At 40.1% G+C, this 16,020-nt stretch overlaps 1 protein-coding gene across 1 annotated transcript in view; it reads left to right on the plus strand.

Moving 5' to 3' along the window:
* LOC136269367 (uncharacterized) overlaps positions 1-13,226 on the plus strand; it is a 19,027-nt gene extending 5,801 nt beyond the window's left edge. Inside the window, exon 3 of the mRNA XM_066064918.1 lies at positions 12,668-13,226. Coding sequence (XP_065920990.1) covers positions 12,668-13,147 — 480 coding nt within the window. The 3' untranslated portion in view covers positions 13,148-13,226. The remainder of the gene's footprint in view (positions 1-12,667) is intronic.
* Positions 13,227-16,020: the final 2,794 nt, after the last annotated feature.

Genomic DNA, 16,020 nt, shown 5'->3' on the forward strand with positions numbered 1-16,020 from the left:
GTGTTAAGCTTTCAGAAAGCTCATCCCATACAGATGATGGAGAATTCGGAGGAACATAGAATGCTCCCAGGATGATGTCATGAGAATGTTGGAGATGTAAAAGGACCCAGATAACTTCACAAGTTGAGTCTATCTCTAGAATTGATGATGGTATGGATTTTTCAACTAGGATAAATACTCCTCCTCCATGAATATTTCTATCCTTCCTGAATACAGAATAGTTTCTGGGGAAAACTTCTGAATCAAAAATTGTATCGTTTAAGTGCGATTCAGTTCCTATTAATAAGTGAATATCTTGATTATCTAGAAACAATTCCAATTCAGCTTGTTTGTTTCTAACACTACAAAAATTAGCAATGGCAAGCCGTGGTAGTTTAAAACTAATTTCAGGGGAATCAGAGTTATCAAAAGTGCAGGGGCCAGGAGAAGAATCAAATTGGCTGCTATAGTTTAAATCCGATGTATGAGACATGGAACAGTTACTCAGGCCATTTTGAAAGTTGTCAGGAATGTTGGTTTGTAGTAGGTACAGAGTTGTGAGTAGCTACAGAGTTGTGAGTAGCTGTGTTACCTCTAGCAGGTTTGGTGATTATAGCTCCATTACGGATTATTAGGTCAACCTCACCTTGTGAGCGTCTGTGATTAAATTCAGAAAGCAGTTTCTTATGTTTTTCTCTCTCAAACCTGGTTCTGTCCGGGGCTATGAACACGTTCTTGTAGGAATCATTATGGCATAGAAGGTAAGAGCGAGAAAGCAACGTAAGTTTGTCTTCTTCGCGTTCTAAGCACAATAACAGAGGCCTGTGTTTGTTAGGCAGCTTTTTCCCCAATCGTACTGATTTTGTGATAGCATATGGACCATTGAAAACAGAAGAACACATAGCAGTAAATGAATCACTATCACTTTTGTTTGGAGCAGGTTCAGGTAGGTTATAAACAATCATGTTCTTTTTTCTTCTGTCACGGTCAGCAAGTTCATCAATTATACTTAAAGCAGAGCCGGCTGGGGGAGCAGCTGCAGAACTAGATTGGGTTGGGTTTAAAGATACTGAGGTACTTTCAATTTCCATCTGAAGGTTACTGCTAGAGGTGGACAGGTCATTAATTTTTGTTGATAAGTCTTTAACTGATGTTTGTAGCTTTTTACAAGTGTCCTCCAACGCTGCTAAATTAGCTGCTTCAAAGCATTTAGTAAGATGGTGACCGATTCCTTTGTGAAACTTATCTTCCATAGACTGAAATCTCTTTTCGAACTCAGCATCAAGTTTGGAATAGGTGTTGTAAAGTGAGAGGGCTTTTGAGACATCTGGCAAGCAACGATAGCAAAAAAATGCAACATTTTCATAATTACATAGCTCAAAGTCCCTTTCTTGAATCGAGGCACAGGATCTATGCTCCCATTCAGAGCACCAATCACAGGAAATACAATCTTCAACCACCGTTTCATTACATTTAACACATACATCTACTTTAGCCGACTTATCTGATGATTTCTCTGGCGTAGTATTGGGTGATCTTGGTCTCTTGAATGGCATTTCCAGTTAGTGCCCACCTATATTACGAAAAAAGCTGCAAACGACTGTAACAATGGTAATTACGCTTGCCTTTAGTGGTACCGTTAAAAGTGCCACGGTACAACAGCGTTTAAGGGTAGAATTACGAGTACCGCGGCCAGTGAAAGACGACGATTTCTGTTGCAACTCCTGGTCACGTGAGTATTAAACCTTTCCTTCTGTCTATGAATCTGTGGGCGTCGTCATCATTTCCCACCATGTCCCAACCACGGATTTCCTTCCGTTATCAGTGGGCTGCACTTAGATAGCCGTTGCCTAGAAACATTAATTGGCTCACCATTACAGTCACTCATTGGCCTAATTATAGCATTAGTTGCTGTCAGTGACTGAATACGAAAAGGTCCCTTGTAACTTCTGTCTAGATGAAATCTAGGTTCAACCTTCAACATACAAGGGTCTCCCTCCCTGAGATGACTATCAGTAACACTCTTGTCATAATTCTTTTTCTGCTTCTGCTGAGCTTCACCAATACTCCTCTGTGCTATGCTTCGTGCACTCTGTAACTCCTGAAATAAAGACCTGCCATACTCTGTCTCCAGTGTGTGGTACTTAGTAACTGGTGGAGTGAAGGACACTGAGGAAGGAATGCGTGCATCATGACCGTAAACCAAATAAAACGGGGACTCACCTGTTGAAGAATGGGGAGTAGTCCTGTAGGCAAACAACACTGGGCCCAACAAGGTATCCCAGTTGTGTCCTCCCTTTGAAACCAGTTTAGTCAACATCTGCTTCAAGGTACGATTTAGTCGCTCCACCAATCCATCAGTCTGAGGGTGCCCCCCAGAGGTTGGGAGCTGGGATACGCCAACCAATCTAGCTGTTTCTTGCAACAATTCTGAAAGGAATTCTGCAGCTCTGTCGTGTATTATCCTGTTTGGCACACCATGTTTCCAGATAAAATCCATCCAACATTTCGCTACAGTTTCAGCCTTCCTATCTGGGACAGCATAAACTTCTGGCCACTTAGTTAAATAGTCTTGTATCACCAATGCATACTTATTGCCAGCCTTACTCATGTCCATTTCCTTGAAATCCATTCCCACACTTTCGAAAGCTCCTCCCACTCTGATACTCTTCAAAGGTGGCCTCTCCTTATGTCCTTGTCCTTGGACAGAAGCACACGTAACACAGCTCTCACACTTCTTGTGTGCATCACTCCCCATGCCAGTCCAATAATAGTACTGTGTCAGTCTACCAACTAATTTCTTGGTTCCAAAATGTCCTGCAAAATGTGTATTGTGGTGCTCGCTCAGTAACAATTTTCTCAGGTGCTTGGGAACAACCAGTCTTCTCCTAGGAGACCTAGAACTCTCATAATACAAAACTCCATCAACCAACAGATAGCCTTTCTCCTCCAGAGCTGGCACCTTGTTGGGGTCTGTCAGATCTGCTCGCTTCTCAAGACACTCTATTATCTTCAGTAACTCAGGGTCCTGCCTTTGCTGAGTCTCGACCTGACTCATGGTTTGGTCTTCAGCTATAGTAATTTGTAAAACACTACCAGTATTAACCTCCTCCACTGGAACTGGTAACCTGGATAAGGCATCTGCCACACAATTAGCTGACCCTGGTTGTATTCTATCCGCAGCAACGGTAAGAATCTTGAGATTCTCAGGTACCATCTAGCTAAAAGACCTCTGGTCTGGCTCTTCATATAAGACAGGAAGGAGCTTACCAGTGCTTGATGATCTGTGTAGACTGTTGTAGTACTGCCAATCAAATAGACTTCAAAATGCTCAACTGCAAAGATCAATGCTGCAACCTCAAGCTCTGTTGGAGCGTATTTCTGTTCTGCTAGGTTTGTTTGTCGACTAGCGAATGCCACCGGGTATCTCTTACCATCATCTCCTTGTTGTTCCAGAACGGCTCCAAACCCTTTGCTGCTTGCATCTGTCCACAGATAGAACTCTTTTGTCAAGTCAGGAGGACGCAGTATTGGAGCAGAAGTTAGTAGCTGTTTAATCTTGATAAAAGTGAACTCACACTCTTCACTCCAACCAAATGGTACCATCAAACCAGTAGCTTTATCTTTTCTAGTCAATGCTGTTAAAGGTCGGGAAACAGCAGCCAGGTTGCAGATATGTCGTCTGTAGTAATTAACTAAACCCAGGAAACTTCTTACTTCCTTTATTGAGGTAGGTCTTGGGTACTCCAGAATAGCCTTGACTTTGTTACTGTTTGGCAGTACACCTTCTGCTGTCAGAGTGTGACCCAAGTACTCAATGCGTGTTTGTGCAAAAAAACATTTCTGGGGTTTTAGTTGCAAGTTTGCCTCCTCTAAACGGTGCAGCACTTTTCTAATGTGTCTTTTGTGTTCATCTAAGGTCCTAGAAACAATTAGCAAGTCATCGAGATATACAAACAAAAAATCCTATTCCTTGCCACCAAACAGCTTCCCCATTAGTCTCTGGAATGTAGCTGGGGCGTTGGTGAGCCCAAATGGCATTCTACGGTATTGGAACAGTCCTCTGTGGCATATAAATGCAGTCTTCGGCTTGTCACAGTCTGCTACCCTGATCTGATGGTAGCCCTTCATAAGATCTAAGGATGTGAAAAACTTTCCTTTCTGCTTTCCTACAGTGTCTATCAACTCATCCACTCTAGGAAGTGGGTAGCGATCTGGCACAGTGTTTCTGTTAATGCTCCTATAGTCTACGCATACACGCAACCCACCATCCTTCTTTCTCACTAAAACTAACCCAGATGCATATGGGCTACTGGATGGCTCTATGCATCCAACATGGAGTAACTGGTCCGATTCCACTTCCAGTTCTTCTCGCAAGGCATATGGCAATCTACGTGGGAACACCTTGAAGGGTTTGTGTTCTGACATTTCTATCTGATGTTCGACCAAATCTGTTTCCCCAAGCTCTTCATCTGACAAAGCAAACACTTGGTGCTTTTCCAGTAACAATTACAACAAACTGTTACGTTCATTGTGACTACATTCGTTTCCCACATTCAGGTGTTGTTCTATATGTCTCGTTTCTTCCTTGGAGCTGCTCTGCACTACTACTTATTCTTGTGACTAGGTCAGGTTGCTTTTCCCAGACAACATCACCATTGGATACCAGTGAGACTTCTTCTACTGTTCCCACTATTTGCCCCTTATTAATTACTAGGGGTTCCATAGCCCAATTAGTGAGTGGAATCTTAAGCGACTCCTCACCAGACCATAACTCTTCAACAAAATCACAACACTTTCCAGCAAGATCATCAACTGGGCCTAATAGGCCCGTCTGAAATCCATCCTGTCTGTTTAGTTCCTTCACTTGTACTCTTGCCAGTTTAGTCTGTCGAGGACCCAAGTGGACGCCATTTGCAAGTGATACCTTCAACATCTTGCTTGCTTGACCTACAGGTGCTTCTTGCTTCTCCTCAGTGCTCACCTGGTCTGTCTCACTTGGCTGTGCATAGGGGCTTGTCCCAGCTGCAACATCAACAGCACCTGTTGTACTCTCTGGTGTAACTGTAGAGCCATCAGGGAGAGATATTCGAAAACCTAAGTTATCTAGGGCATTAGTACCGAGGATTACACCACAGTTGGCAAGTTCCCATTCCAAATTGGTTTGCTGGAGTCAAGAACATAGAATGGAACTTGTCTGTGTACTCCCATATTCTCCACCTTCACTTGCAATTGGACTACTCCTACAGCTCCTAAGGAGTTTCCTTCTGCACCTACTGGCTGTTGGTCCAATACCAAGTTCTTAGAATGACACTGTTCTTTGGTCCATCCCCTGTCCTTTTGAATTTGTGGTAACATCTGCTTCCGTATCAAGGAAACTTGGGCACCATGATCTAATAGGGCTCTCGTTTTTACTCCTTCGATTTCTACATCCACTTTGTACACTGGCCCTCGTCTTTGGCTCACTTCCAAACTATGTTGCTTTGTTACAGTTGCAACAGTACGTATCCATGGGTCACAAGGAGTGTGACTTGCAGCATCTTCACTATCCCCAGGTGCTATTACTCGTGCTGCCTTTTTCTCAGGACAATACTTGGCCACATGGCCCACCTGGGGGCAATTGTAGCACCTCATACTACTTACTCCCATCTCAGGTGTTGACTGCAGCCTGGCCTGCTGTTTAATTACAACTGGTTGTGCCCCAATTACGGACTTCTTTTGGTTGCTATTACTATTACCCTTGGGGTCATCTATTATCAAACATACAGAAAAGACAGAAACACTTCTGGTGGTGGTGTGTTTATTTCCATAAAGAGCTCTATACCATGTACACAAATTAATGACAATTCAACTATTGAAATAGTGTGGGCTCACGTTCATCTTGACAAGAACAATGACTTTATCGTTGGCTCCTTTTACTGTCCTCCTCACTCAAGTGATACAATACTCGACAACTTGCAGTCTTCCATAGACACGATTAAGCAAAAGTATCCCCACACTCACATCATTCTTGGAGGTGACTTTAATTGTCCAGGTATTGACTGGGAAAACAGTACACTAATAAATTCCTATGTATCATGTCACTTTCGTGAAAGACTTATTGACTTATCACACAACTACCAACTGTCTCAGTTAGTCACCTTCCCTACAAGAGCTCAAAATGTTTTAGACTTATGCTTTACTACTAATCCTAATTCTGTGATATCATGTGAACCACTTCCAGGCTTGAGTGACCATGACGCTGTTTTAGTATCCATCAAGATTCCTAAACGTGTAATCAAACAACATCCCAGAACTGTTTACCTTTACAAGCTAGCTGACTGGGAAAAAATAAGAGAGGAATTATCAGACTTGTCACATGATTACTTTGAAATAAATCAAGCATCACCCCAAAGCTTAGATGAAAATTGGTCCTTCTTCTTACAAAATTTACAAGAAATAATAAACACTCATACTCCTACCAAGAAATTAAGTACAAGAATTCACCTTCCCTGGCTGTCTTCTGCTTTAAAACGACTCATACGTAAAAAGCAAAGAGTTTATAGAAGAGCAAAACGTTATTGTCGAGATAGTGACTGGAATGAATATAAATCATTACAAAAAGAGATAGATCATAAACTAAAGTACCAACACAAATCCTACCTGACAAACCTAACTTCATCACCAGACAGTAACAAAAAGTCTTTATGGCACTACATCAAGTCACGAAAACAAGAAAACAATGGTATTAGTACATTAATAAATCCTATAAATGGTCATATCATAACCAATCCTGTGGAAAAAGCAGACACCCTCAATCAACACTTTCAGTCTGTCTTTACATCCGAAGATAATAGTAACATTCCTGACAAAGGTCCATCCTTATTTCCATCTTTACCTACATTTGAGATTACCGAACAAGGAGTCTACAACTTGTTAAGTACCTGTGACACATCCAAATCCCCAGGACCTGACTCCTTGCATCCGTATGTACTGAAGGCCACAGCTGCCGAATTATCTCCCATTCTAACTCATATTTTCAAACAATCACTAGAATCTGGTGAAGTCTCATTACAATGGAAGTATGCCTATGTCACCCCAATATTTAAAAAAGGTTCCAAAGCTCACCCAGGCAACTACCGTCCTATCTCACTCACCTCAGTAGTTTGTAAAACAATGGAGCATATCATCGTGAGTCAAATTATGAAGCATTTGGAGGACCACAATATTCTTTCAGACAACCAGTTTGGATTTAGATCAAAACATTCCTGTGAGACTCAACTACTCATTACTGTTAATGACATTGCAAAAGATATTGACAGGAACCTGCAAGTTGATGCTGCTATATTAGACTTTTCTAAAGCGTTCGACCGAGTAGCTCATTCTAGACTTCTCTACAAATTAAATTACTATGGTATAAGAGGAACTGTCTTACAGTGGCTAGAGTCCTTCCTTCATGGTCGTACCCAACAGGTTGTAGTAGAAGGCTCTAGATCTTCTACATGTCAAGTTACATCTGGTGTTCCACAAGGTTCCGTACTTGGTCCTGTGTTGTTCCTAATTTACATTAACGATATTGTAACGAACATCAAGAGTGAAATTAGATTATTTGCTGACGACATTCTACTCTTTAAAACTATAGCTACGCCCAACGATCACAGAATACTGCAAAATGACTTAGATTCCTTAACACAATGGGCTAGCAACTGGCTGATGGAATTTAACATTCCCAAATGCAATATTTTACAATTTACAACCCACCACAGTAAAAGCACTTTTACATATAAAATGTCTAATATTCCATTGAATATTGTATCAGAGCACACCTATCTTGGTATCCGCCTCCATCATACACTATCATGGGAACCTCATGTTAACTATATTTGTGGAAAGGCAAACCGTCTTCTTGGATTTCTGAAAAGGAATTTATATAATGCCCCAATACAAATCAAAGAACACTTATACAAACAATTATTGTTACCTTCTATTGAATACTGCTCAGCTATCTGGGATCCTTATCACCAAACAACAGTTAGCAAATTAGAAATGATCCAACACCGAGCTGCAAGATTTGTTCTTAATAAACCATGGCACAGATCCAGTCAACAACACAGTATTACAGATATGCTTAATTACCTTCAATGGCCAAGTTTAAAAAGTAGGAGAAGAAATGCTAGACTTATATTATTATTCAAGATTGTAAGAAACTTACTGGTGCTACCAAACCATTGTTTACCCCAGCCAACCCCTGTATCATATACTCGTGCCAATAATCCCCTCAAATTTGCACAGCTGCAATCCAGAATTGATTTATATAAGTATTCTTTTCTGCCAAGAACAATTATTGATTGGAATAACTTGAAAATTGACAACATCAACACAATTAACCTTGACACTTTTAAGAACATTATAGATAAGCTAAACAATTTGTGATTTGTAATGCACATTAGCGTGTTGCCCCTGGTGGGCTTTGCTAATTAATAATAAATAAATAAATCTCTTTGATACATCTGCCTCCTACTAAGTCCTTGCTGGCGTCGCTCATCACTCTTCGCAGCTTGGCATAACTCTTGGTAACCTTTAGCACCAGAGACCAATGGGGACTTCATGAGATTGTAGCTTAGGCCTTCCTGCAACTGTCCATACAACAGGGCATCTTTGGTTTCATTAGACAAAATATCTCCACCATAAGCTCTTTGAAAGGTCCTTTCAAGGCGACAGATAAAGTCAATAACTAGCTCATTCTCTTCTTGCACAGTGTGACGAAAGTCCTGGGCAGCTATAGCCTTATTGTCGGGATCCATCTTGGCTTGCATCAACTGACATGCCCTTGAATAATTAGAGCGATCCTCTTGATCAAGCAAGTTCCATTCCTGTAATGCCTTCTTCCACAGATGTCCTACCAACTGAATCACTTTCTCATCCTCCGTCCATTCATTCCAGTTAGCAGCAATCTCAAAAGTGGGTAGCCAGTCCTCCCACAGAACATCTGAGCTTTCACCTGTGTAAGAATCTATTGGTGGTGCTTTACCTTTTCTGACAGGTACACGTGTCCGCTCGCTCAATCCCAACTGGGCAGTGGCTGACAACCTTCCTTCACTACTATGATGTTGGCCTTCTGATCCAATAGCCAGACAACGCTCTAACTGAGCTCTCAGTTTTGCTATTTCTGAATCTTTCTTCTCAAGCTCGTCTTCATGCGCCACACTTGATTCGCATTGTTGCTGCTACAATCGTCTAGTCCGTTGCTTCTCTTTGGCTAGGGCCGTCTTGGTCGTCGACAAATCTACCGTTACATCACTGAAGTCTGCTTCGAGCTCAGCTATCCTGACCTTCGCTCGCTCTACTGCAAGCTGGGCATCTGTACGGCCGGTTTCATTGTTCTCGTGGCTACGCACTAGCGGTGCACCGCGCACTAAACCCAATTGTACATGTGTCACGTGAGCATGCATATGGCGAGCAGCAATTGACATTATAATACCAGCTTCATTTACAAGAAATATAACAGCTCCTTCATCCTTACTCTGTACTACGACTTGCACATTCTCTGGCTGGTATCGCAACCCTGTCAACTTTCCTTCAATCATTTGTCTTGTCTCCTCCAAGGATGCCGTAGTCGGCAGTTCTAGAGTGTCTGCTATATGTCGAATCCACGCTGCTTTTACTCTTTTAGAGTTAAGAGGATACATATCTCCATCCGGCATCACGTCCTCGTCACTTGAGAGGTCGGGGATTTCATCCATACTGCTTTCAACACTAATCTCGGAAGGAAACTCCAAGTTGTAATACTCCAGTTGTAATAGTATTGGTTAGTTTACAAATAACAACAACAATCAATCAACCATACAACAATGTTAGTACAATCGGTCCGCCACAAGGTCTTCACGCAATCAATCCCCGCCACTGACTTCTTGCGCAGGCACGCTCCTACACAAAGGTGACTGCTAAACTCGGGTTCCAGGTTCCTCTTGTATATGCATGCTTGCCAGCACAATTGTTTTTCAAGTAACATGTCTGGAACTTAATTCTAAATGTAAATTTTACCAGTGATTTAGTGATGCATATCACAACACCAACTTATCAGACGAGATAACTATACAACAGAACATCACAGTAGACGATTAGAAAAACTCCATAATAAGAACAGGGATTTGGTCCCAACAAGTCTGTCTAACTCATACATTTTTACCTCTGAAAGAGGAGAGCCTCTATATTACAGCGAATAGTAACCAAACACTCTTGGTCCCAAAATGTCTGTTGTAGAGAAGCTCCACTGTATTATTTCTATTTATATTATCAGCACTGCTTGACACTGTACATACACACATACTACACACATGCAGGCACTAGACACATGGATGCACCCACCCATTATTATTATCTATATAATAATTCTATAACTCTTTTCCGGCACTGTCCCGTCGTTCTTGGTCGGATTCCAATCGGATCGGTACCATTCAAATCTAAAATTAGAGGCGAATCTTTTGATCCGGGATTGGTGGCGATTCGTTGAACTGCGGGAAATATCCTTTAAACCACCGTAGCTACCCGAGGAAGACACGAATGTGTCCAAAACTTTCTGGAGACCTTTATTGTGTTACCAGTATTCCCCATCCCAGCTTACACCAGACGTTTCCCTCCCCCTGTGGACGACAGAACGAGAAACAGAAAATCGAGGCCTTAAAATTTTTAAACAAAAACCCCTCCCTGGTTTTTCCCCCGATTAGCTTCAAACTCGCTAGACCAACTACCCGTCCAAAACAATGTGTCATAAGGTGGTTTTCGTGTCTGTCCTTACGTGCTAATCTTGGTTGCGAGATACTTATCACTGTCAATGGCCATTATAAGTTTACGATACGCGTGTATGGCGTTCCGGTATACATGCGTTGCCAATAGAAAATCAGATGACGTATTGGTCTAAAAGCTTACAATGAAATAGGATCAATCACTTTTTCATGATTTAACCAATCACATCAGCGAATTTGATCATGTGATCTGGTGTGTACGCTATCATCCGGCAACTAAAAAAAAATTTTTTTATCACACCCTCCAGTATAAAAGGAGAGTTTCAAGTAGTGGGTGTGGCAAGTCTACGAGCTATGATCGGGCTACTTGACAGTATACAGAGGGAAGACTTGCCAGGAATACACACTCTGCACCCTGCTGTGCTGTCCACTACAAGGATAGAGAAGTGTCGCGACATGAATATAAGCAGGTCAGGGACTACAGACAGACCTAAAACGGAGGATTACCAGCAACACCACTGTAAGGGAGAAGGAAACAGTCGTAGTAGGTGTGGCAATTTAACTAGCTATTATCACTCTAATCAGGCTACCTAACAGACTAAACAAGGAAGATTCGCCATTATGAGAGATGAACGGAAGATTACGTTCAACTACTCTAATAAAACATACATCTATCTTACCAGGATACGAACCGTGAACAACATCATGAAGTGACTGTTGCAGTCTTCAATGTGTAGGGAGACATAAGATACGTTTTCACTCCTTGGTAACTCCACAGGGACAGCTGAAACTTCTAGAAGCTCCGTTGAACTACCCTAATAGAACATACATCTCGATATCTACCCTAATAGAACACACACAACCTCTCTACCAACAGTCAATCTCTCTCTCAACCTCTCTAGAGTAACCACTCTTCTTATGAAGGATTCATCTTGGTAATGCATCTTGATTCAGATAGCAACAAAAGAACTCTTCTGTATCCAAATCCACATGGTTGTGTTGACATTGCTCAGTACAGCTGATAAACTTGAATACCCATACTCAATACTGTAATGCATACACGCTTGGTCATGCGATAAGTAAACATTACACTACCATGACTAGGATGTAGAAATAGAACTACAATTCAGTTACTCAAATTGACTACATAAATATACAAAATGAATGTGACAAATGCAAGTTGAATTAGAACATAGCTCATTATGGTGATGCACCAACTATTGGTAAATTGATCCTCATATCACACTCAAAGACTTTATGTTAGTTCATGCAACATCATCAAAATGAAGTTGAGTACATCCCTGCCATTCAAAACTAATCTTTTTCATGTATGTGCATGATTGTAATGGGACACATCTTGATACGCCACCTTCATGAGAACTGTGTTCTGCATGAGTACTGTACAGACGTGCAGAAATTCCAGTGCACAAGGCCACCAACATTACACACAATTGAGGAAATTATGTATGCACATCAGTAGCTATGCGTAATCATGTCTTTGTTGATATGTAATGATGTGAAGTAATGTTCAAATTTAAGTGTATTCAAACAATAGGACATAACAATTGTCTTAGTATCACGCGCATTTTGTGCGGGTACCACTAGTTATTATTATTAAATAGTGTGCAGAACCTCTAAAGAGTGTGAGTGCACAACACAAATTACAATGGTGAGTGCAAAAACACAAAAGTGTGGTGTGTGATTACTTAAAATACAATTACAGTGCATGATTATGTAGTGTAATCTTAAACTGTTGTAAGGAATCATTGGCATGCCCTGCAAAGTTGCTACAAGGTAAAATGCCATTGAGCATATTTTGCTAAGGACAAGTTCTGCTTACTCTGTTTTGTTATCTGTTCTGCATTTTACTAATTCCCAGCCATCAAAGGCAAGGTTCTCCCAAGGAGTCTCATGTCATTCAGTATTGTCAATTAAATGTTATTGTATTTTTATTGCCACTGTAGTATCCTCCAAAGTGTACTGAGCTACATTATGAAGTAGAACTGGCTGTGGTGATCAACAAGGGAGGCAGTAAGATAGCAGAGCCGAGTGCTATGGACCATGTAGGTGGTTATGCATTGGCACTGGACATGACTTCCAGGAACCAACAACTTGATGCTAAAAAGAATGGATGGCCGTGGAGTGTCTGTAAAGGTTATGACACCTTCCTTCCCATAAGTGACTTCATTGCAAAGGAGAAGATTGACCCGTTTAACACTAATCTGTGGCTGAAGGTTGATGGAGAAACAAGACAGAATGGTAACACAAAAGACATGGTATTTAATGTCCCTTTCCTCGTCAGCTACATCAGTAACATTTTTACACTGGAGGAAGGAGATATTATACTGACAGGGACACCTTCTGGTGTGGGACCAGTTAATCGTGGTCAGACGATCACGGCAGGAATTGAGGGAGTCCTAGAAATGAAATTTCCTGTAGCTTGATACTATAGGAATTGAATAGAAGCAACATTTATATTTTTTATGTTTGATGACTTAATCTATAATAATTATTGTCAGTTTATCTGTATTCTATCTGTGTCATAGATTTCTTGAGTGCTATTGTATGCATCAATGATTGTGTGGGGGTCAGTGATATGGTAACAGATACATCAAGATTGAATAGTTAGGGTTTGTGTCTGACCAGTTTGTGCAAACCTGTTGTTAATCTATTGCTAGTCAATACAAACTCTATTTGTGGCTTTCTACATAAGGCTAACATAAATATTTGCACTAGGATATTATGTCAAAGCTTAAAGATTTGAACTTTTATGATCTGAGAGTAGAGATTGAGATAGTCCTCCTCTACACTGTCATTGCTGCAGTGAGCTATGCATCATTATTACATCACAGGTATATTGTATAAATGTGTTGTCAGGGATGTTTGTTATAAAGTAGCCAGTTCAAGGCAGCTACAGTGCTATAATTTATTACTAGGCTCAAAACTCTGTTTGAGGAGTGCTAGAAAGTCATTGTTGCTTACATGAAACATACTATGTATCTCCCCAACTACACTATATAGCACTACATGTTGAGCTGAACCCTCATGCAAAATAACTCATGGATACAATTACACGTGTTCTTGAATTTGGCTCATTTGGTACTGCTGGAGTTCATGGCACAATATTTTGACCCTTTCCTAAGCTTGTAATGGAGACAAACCACAAATGTCTAATTTGGATAATTACTTCAGATAGTAGCAAGAGTTTATACACCATTATAAACTCTTGATAGTAGCAACTGTCAAAATTAATTGTATGATCTTGCTGTATTGTATAACCTTTGCTGAGCGAAGTTTCACGGTAAAAAAGCCCACTTTTCTTTTTAGCTGTTTTCTCAACTTGCACATACATACTAATTCATTTAAAAAGATCAATCTGTCATATCACTACACCTAATTGCCGTTGTATTATATACATTGTGTACTGAATGGGAAATTGCACGTGCATTTCTATGGTTTAATATCTTTGAGTATACAACTACTTCATCATTGTGTATATATGGGTATATGGAAGAATCTGAACATGTGTATTTACAGGACACTATTAGCTATGTCATGTTAATTTATATGATTAATATTGAAATATAAAAATGTTACATGCACTTTGAGACTCTGGACATATCGAGAATGATCTCAGTAATGGTTGCTAGAGGCTGTTTAAGAAACAGTGAAGGGTAGATGTTTGTTGTTATTGTAAACAAAGACTATTCAGTACTATATTAGTATGTTTAGTACAGCTAAAGGCTGAATGCAAAATTCACCCTATACAAGCTACAATTAAACAGCTTCAGCCATGATACTCTGCAAACAATATGGATTTTTGTGTACTCGTAGATATCAAATGAATAGAAATTCCCAGCCATGCAGACCAAATCTATGCAGTAGCTATATGTAGCTGCTCAGTAGTCCCATACTAAATAATTTTTTTCTACCTATGTATATATATATATAGCTATCACCACATTATTAAAGCATATACACTGTTAGTTATATGTTTAGCTTTGCATGCTCCCACTGAATGCACCTTTTGTATCATACAGCCAAAGATGTTTAAAATACCCTATAGCTATGCATGCATGCTTTGCTATATATTCAAAACCATCTCCTTGCATGCTATCAAAACTTAGAAAACACACAAAAAAAGCTTGCATATAGTTGTCTATTAGCTATATTCTTCTATAAAGCTGTAGGCAGAAAATTCCCCTAAAATTGTGAGTGACAACTATATACTAAGGTTAGGTAAGCTTGTTTTCAAAAATGGCAGCTATATATACACTGACATGCATATACTGTCAAAAGTATACCTATGCATTTATAAAATCCTCTGGGCACCAGAGTTATTTGGTATGGCCTGCAGGCCCTACACCCCTATAAGATTATGCTACCATGCAGGGAGTAAGTAGGGAGAAGAGTTTTAGGAACACCTTTTTTCAAATTTCACCATTTAATTGGGTATAGCAAAAAAAGTGAGTGAGTAGTAGCGTGAAGTACAGCACAACAATATAGTGACATAAAAGTTAGGTTCATTTCTCAGAGAAGGATATAAAGAGGGAGCACCCTTGAAGTAGTTTAAGAAAGAGGCATATACTCTCATGAGTATAGTCACCTTATAGAACAGTCAAGTATATATACTCTAATAGAGCATTCAAATATAAAATAAAATTCATTGTTGTGGATATTGTAGGAATTTTTATTTCCATTGGGGAAAGAATCATTCTAGGCCAACATATAGTTACAAAACTAAAGTAATTAAGAGTTCATAATATAAATGAGGGAGTTCCCTTAACTTGTATTATGAACTCTTGATCTGAGTGATAGCTAATTTCCTTCATTATAATTGTGTGGAATGTTCCATGATTGCAGAGTCCAGACCCTAATAGATTGAGCTGTATGTGTGGCATACACAGGAACCAGCCCTGTGCCTATGTACCAAACTAGAGATACACTGTTGACTATATAGTATAGCTGGCCTATAGCCATGCAGCGTAGTACATGCAGCATATAAATACATATATACGGCACCTTGCTTTGTTGTATAGGTACATTAATAGTAGTAAAATTGTGATGATTTTCCATGAAGCAGTAGCGACAGAGTGGGGCTACTGCTTCAAGCTAGACTGGTATTTACAAGTTCAAATCCTGGTGAAGCCAGTTTCTTTTTTTTTTTTTCTTTCTTTCTTTCTTTCTTTCTTTCTTTCTTCCTTTTCTTAGATGCACATTTTTACATTGGTCTGTATGTAGACAGAGTAACATATAGTTAGAAGTGAAATATTTTGAGAAATTGGGGTAGTAATGGCCATGGGCTATATCAAGAATA

The sequence above is a fragment of the Dysidea avara genome, chromosome 10 (assembly GCF_963678975.1).
Source record: "Dysidea avara chromosome 10, odDysAvar1.4, whole genome shotgun sequence".
NCBI classification, from domain to species: Eukaryota; Metazoa; Porifera; class Demospongiae; order Dictyoceratida; family Dysideidae; genus Dysidea; species Dysidea avara.